The sequence below is a fragment of the Ylistrum balloti genome, unplaced genomic scaffold (assembly GCF_031769215.1).
Source record: "Ylistrum balloti isolate Yb309-2 unplaced genomic scaffold, AGI_CSIRO_Ybal_v1 Utg370010, whole genome shotgun sequence".
NCBI lineage: Eukaryota > Metazoa > Mollusca > Bivalvia > Pectinida > Pectinidae > Ylistrum > Ylistrum balloti.
In genome coordinates this window covers 922,154-928,642 of record NW_026782083.1, presented here as the reverse complement: position 1 = coordinate 928,642, position 6,489 = coordinate 922,154, and the positions used below count along the sequence as shown (strand labels likewise).

At 35.9% G+C, this 6,489-nt stretch overlaps 1 protein-coding gene across 1 annotated transcript; it reads right to left on the bottom strand.

Annotated features, from left to right (window-relative positions):
• Nucleotides 1–220: 220 nt before the first annotated feature.
• On the bottom strand, nucleotides 221–1,354 carry LOC132548409 (probable G-protein coupled receptor 19). Its single transcript, XM_060212274.1, has one exon. It carries the CDS (start codon nucleotides 1,352–1,354, stop codon nucleotides 221–223), a length of 1,134 nt encoding a protein of 377 aa, XP_060068257.1.
• Between the last annotated feature and the right edge of the window lie 5,135 nt (nucleotides 1,355–6,489).

The following is a 6,489-nucleotide window of genomic DNA, read 5'->3' as shown; positions in this document are numbered from 1 at the left end:
TTTTGAGGTAAGTTAATGAAATGCAATAAAGAGTACAAATTTTATCCAAATCATCATTTATGGCAAAAACGGCTTAGACAGGATTTGTACGTAAAAAGTACCAGAATGAACATGTATCAAAACATTAATACTTTTTATTTCACCTATGTTAATAAAGGACACAATTCAGTAGTGTCGCATCCTAACAGTTAAAAAATAAATGATAATAAGAAAAGTTAGATCAGAGATAGGTCGTAGGCATGCCGCTATGAATAGGCCAAATATTCTTGTCTTCCTGGATAGATCTGTCAAAGGCTTTAGTCGGAGAATTTCTGTCAGAACTACCTTTCATAACTCCTACATGATTTTTCTTACTTAATGCTGAGGCTGTCGTGATTACGTATGTGCTGCTACGATAACAACGAGAACTGGACATACAAAACACTTCCTTACAGCCACGCCGGAAGTTAGAGTTGTAGCACGTGTATATCAAAGGTTTGGCAACTGTTGCAAAGAGAAGTAAAATTAGACACACTATAAAAATAGTCGGATTCATTATTTCCGGTGAACGCATGGCAACCCATAACGTAAAGATAAAAGAAGGAAGAAATAGCACCATGGTAACGATTGTCATAAATATCAACATTTTCAGCATCTTCACTTTCGTTCTAGGCACGCTGTTCGTTGTTCTTTTGAACCGTAAGCAATATTCACCAGACCTCCATATAAATCGTACTAACCGCGAGTAAATGAATCCAATCATCATTACAGGAATCACATATTGTAGTATCACAAAACTTATACTGAACCCCGCGCCTACAGCATACTGCGGATTTACGTACGTCGGACAGACACTCTTTGACGTATTGGCGTTACTCATTATCACTACCTCATGATAGAAATAGAAGCTAAAGCTGGACAATAGACATGCCACTAGACAGGATATGATAATCATTCTCTTGGCGATTTCTCTGGTCACTTTAAAACTAAGAGGATAGATAATTGTATAGTATCGATCTATAGCGATAGACGCGAGAATATACAGGGTGACACTGGGGAAAACAGACTGTACAAACCGCACACATCTACACAAAAAGTCTCCGAAAAGCCATTCATTCATTATGATTCTTCCGCAAATCAACGGTATAACAACACATACGAAAACTAGGTCGGCGCATGCGCAAGTAATCACAAAGTAATTAGTGGTAGACTGCACACGCCGACTTCTGTAAATCACAATGCAGACTAGCAGATTCCCGATGATACTAAGGCACCATATTGTTCCTAAAATCATTATTTCTGGTACAATCTGGATAATAGGTCGGTCCTCTCCCAACCCAGCAGGCCTCAGAAATGACTGATTCGAAGCTGGCATATTTTCGATGATGGGCAGATGAGATCGTCTGTCACTTGTCACGTAGATATGCAGCTGTAAAACATTTGGAAAAGATTGATTAATTTGAAGTAAGAAAATACTGTTACCTTCATAAATGTTGCATGTAATGATGTTTTCGTAGTTACATCCGGGACATATTTGTTTACTTACGAAAATCAGTATTTCAAATAAGATATGTAAACATATAAATAAAGGACACACAGCGATTGGTTGAGGTATTTCGTATTTCTTTAACTCGAATGAAATTATTATTTTCAAAAGTTACGAAACATAACACAGGTTTTAATGTGTGACCTGTTTCTACAACATTAAAGAAGCGATTTTGAAGTTGAATTGACCTGTTCTGTACCCACTTCTGTTTTGCCTATGTCAACAATTGGAGCGTAATAATGTGAAATATGGCTATTTAAAAATTCAATAAGAAATAAATATATTATAACTCATCACAATCACTACAAGTTTATTTTGATATAATTTAATTTGTTATCTTCAAAGCAATTTTTAATTTTAAAAAAAGTAAAAAAAAAAAAAAAAATGAAAGAAAGAAAGGATAAAAATTCAATAAGAAAGAAAACAATCATCAATCGCTGATTGGGTATTCCATTTTCCAGGAGTTTGTCAAAGTTCATTCAGTCTTTAAGCCAATCAAAACACGCTAAAGTGACATGTTTACACAATTATAGAAATGATTCATCGATGCCCCGTGGAGTTGAATAACCCCACCTCTTGTGATAGAAGTGGATATGAAAACATTGAAACCATTTAAAACATTTGGTATTTTTTCAATCATTCAATGTTGACAGAAATAATGCGAAACCAGCAAAGTAAGTTTACAGTAAAGTTTTGCTAGATTTGCCCTTGTTTTTAGAAATCAACGAAAAACAAAAACAAACATGTGTTGGCGTTAAGTCCCGCTTAGGGCTATATTTTGTGTAAAGTCATAACTATACTGATATGAATCCCTCTGTTTAATCAAATTAATCTACCTTTTTATGTTTATGTTTACTTGCCTGAACGTATGACATTAGTCAGACGGTTTAATTTGATTGAACTCCGTGACTTCTTTTGTTTAAATATAGTACAGAAAAACTAGCTGGTCTATGTACCATTTCACCATCAGTATATACCACCGATTAGATGACTTTAAAGATGGCATTGAGTTATATGTCATACCTTTAGATAAGAATTAAATATTCCCGAAATTTCGTCATAATTTATCGGTCCATTATTTCTGTTTTCTATCAAAACATATTTATAAAGTTGCAAGGTTTTCCCTATTCACTTCCTTAAAATCAAAATTAACAAATTCGCGAGACTTCTTTCCTCTTTTTTTTTTCAATACAGTAAACATTATTTTACTCAAAGAATAATTGATACTTGAAATAGTCTTCCTCAATGGGCAATTTCATCACTTAACGTTCATGATTTTGAAAAACACCTAGACGATTTCTGGAAAGATCTTGAACTGAAGTACGATCATACAGCGTCTTCTATCTAGTCTAATTTTATGTTTATATTAATAATATATTGTATTGATGTGAATACAGAGGCAGAAATGCCTGCGTTCACTATTATCCTATTTAAAAAAAATGAAAACATTGTGATAAATAAAACATTCACAGGACTTCCGACATGATAACAAAGCTGTCATTCAGATTTATAATCGATGGAACAAGCTAAAATATGTACAATAGAACAATAAGGTAAGATTAGACCAATTGTTCCGGAAAGGGAAATCTGTGTAACATGGTAAAATAAGATCAAGTGTTCCGGAAAGGGGAATCTGTGTAACATGGTAAAATTAGACTGGTAAAATTAAGAGTTCAAAGAAATCTGTGTAACATGGTAAAATTAGACCAAGAGTTCCGGAAAGATAAATCTGTGTAACATGGTAAAATAAGATCAAGCGTTCCGGAAAGGTAAACCTGTATAACATGGTAAAATTAGACCAATAGTTCCGGAAAGGTAAATCTGTGTAACATGGTAAAATTAGACCAAGAGTTCTGGAAAGGTAAACCTGTGTAACATAGTAAAATTAGATCAAGTGTTCCGGGAAGGGAAATCTGTGTAACATGGTAAAATTAGATCAAGTGTTCCGGGAAGAGAAATCTGTGTAACATGGAAAATTAGACCAAGAGTTCCGGAAAGGGAAATCTGTGTAACATGGTAAAATTAGAACAAGTGTTCCGGAAAGGTAAATATGTGTAACATGGTAAAATTAGAACAAGTGTTCCGGAAAGGTAAATCTGTGTAACATGGTAAAATTAGATCAAGTGTTCAAGGTAGTGTAACTTGGAAAATTAGGGAAACCTGTGTAACATGGTAAAATTAGAACAAGTGTTCCGGAAAGGTAAATCTGTGTAACATGGTAAAATTAGATCAAGTGTTCCGGAAAGGTAAATCTGTATAACATGGTAAAATTAGACCAATAGTTCCGGAAAGGTAAATCTGTTTAAAATTGTAAAATTTCATCTTTGATAAAGATACAAATATGGAGTTTTTTAATCACACATACTTCAGAGATAGAATGTTTAGTCCTTAGTAAGCTATACTGTTGGTACCTATTTAACGTTTTCATTCCGTAAGAACATTGCCTACAAAATTTATTAGAAATTCCATTCATTTAATAAGGTCAACTACCTAGAATCACTATAAAAATTTTCAACCGAAGGAAGCTATCATTGGTCCAAAAATAGTATATTTAGATAAATAAAGATACATTGATTTTTTTCTCCACAAACTGATCAATTTATCGATCTCAATAAACTATTAATCAATAATATTGATATCATTTCGAATGATTGAAATAAATGAAACATTTGAAATTTCTCTTAACAGATTAAAACGTGCAGCCTGCTTCTGCAATAAATACGTCTAATACAGAATAAGCAGCCTACAGATAACGAAACTGTTAATGGCATATCTCTCTAGGAGGCTGCTCAAGCATGTTGTTAGTTATGCTGGGTATAAAAAAACACTGTCGTTACTAATTAGCATCCACCCCACAGACATCATTACCCATACAGACGAAGTTTGACCAATTAACGGGTCGTAACAAGGTCAAATATGGAACAGCTCAACGGTGTGTGAAAGGATGGGTTCAATCCGGTTTAATCTGCTGCCAGTTAATGATAAGATTGTTTTTGCAGGAAGGTATTCTTAGACCAACTGGGTGTTTATTGTTACTTGTTATAATGACGTCAATTTGATGTTAAATGGAGGTGTTCTTTTTAAATGTAGTTACAAATACACAACTGAAGTATTTTGTTTTCCATTTTCTACTTAATGATAATCCACTTAATGAAGAATCGGAATTGTAATTCCGAGATATACACTCACGACTTTAAAGTTAAGGGACAGGCATGCTGTAATTCCAGTACTTCATTAATAAAAAATGAATAGGTAATACATGGAATTGTTAATTATCGCTTATAGATATTCTTTTGTTTCATTTTGAAAACAAAACAAAAAACAAACAAAAAAACAAAACAACCCCCCCCCCAAAAAAACCGGAAAGACAAAAATAACACCCCCCCCCCACCAAACAAAAGATACCAGCATGAAAACCTATTTCTGTAAACATGTATCCATGATTTAAACACGTATCAATAGCACGTGGGTGGTTATAAAGCACACCGTAACATCAAGGATGGACCACTCACACCAGCAAACAAATGGGTTGTCAATGACAATTCAGTTCATTGAAATTGAAACGATGAATATCCTTACAGAACCCGTTATCGGTAGAACTGATTCGGGATAGTTTCCAACAGTGAAGAAGTCTTCACAAACTAACGTTTCCCATGTGGAGAGAACTGAGATTAATGTCCGGTATATTAACCATCATACGATCAATACATCAACGCCAGCTTTAACAAATGTAAAATTCAACCTATCTAACTTCACACTGGTAACTATCTGTTACATGGATACTTTCGTTGTGGTACGGGTGGGGTTGTTTTCGTCCATTATTATACAAATACACAACGCTTACGTGATTGCCTCGACGAAATTCCATTTTTGTTTCTGTTGAAAATATCAGACGCCATCTTAGAATAATTTTTCATTAGAAATAAAAAAAAATAGATATTAGTTGTTCAAAGTGTTTGAATTAGCAGAGTTGCATTTTTCACCCAGCCATGAATATATATATATAAACTCGTTTAGACCGTTGTTTAACTGAAAAAATAACCAAGCATTATCTGTGACGTAATGCCCAAAGCTTGATTACTTAGAACTAAAAATAATCTGATTTATTATAGAAATATCGATAGATATAATCTCTACCACAAACAGACCACACATGGGCTTCTACCACAAACAGACCACACATGGGCTTCTACCACAAACAGACCACACATGGGCTTCTACCACAAACAGACCACGCATGGGCTTCTACCACAAACAGACCACACATGGGCTTCTACCACAAACAGACCACACATGGGTTTCTACCACAAACAGACCACACACGGGCTTCTACCACCAACTACGCCACACATGGGCTTCTACCACAAACTACGCCACACATGGGCTTCTACCACAAACTACGCCACACATGGGCTTCTACCACAAACATACAACACATGGGCTTCTACCACAAACTACGCCACACATGGGCTTCTACCACAAACTACGCCACACATGGGCTTCTACCACAAACAGACCACACATGGGCTTCTACCAGAAACTACGCCACACATGGGCTTCTACCACAAACAGACCACACATGGGCTTCTACCACAAACAGACCACACATGGGCTTCTACCACAAACAGACCACACATGGGCTTCTACTACAAACAGACCACACATGGGCTTCTACCACAAACAGACCACACATGGGCTTCTACCACAAACAGACCACACACGGGCTTCTACCACAAACAGACCACACATGGGCTTCTACCACAAACAGACCACACACGGGCTTCTACCACAAACAGACCACACACGGGCTTCTACCACAAACAGACCACACATGGGCTTCTACCACAAACAGACCACACATGGGCTTCTACCACAAACAGACCACACATGGGCTTCTACCACAAACAGACCACACATGGGCTTCTACCACAAACAGACCACACATGGGCTTCTACCACAAACAG

Bases quoted from the DNA above. Each gene is read 5' to 3' on its own strand.
- LOC132548409 (XM_060212274.1), bottom strand. From the start codon at position 1,354: ATGCCAGCTTCGAATCAGTCATTTCTGAGGCCTGCTGGGTTGGGAGAG.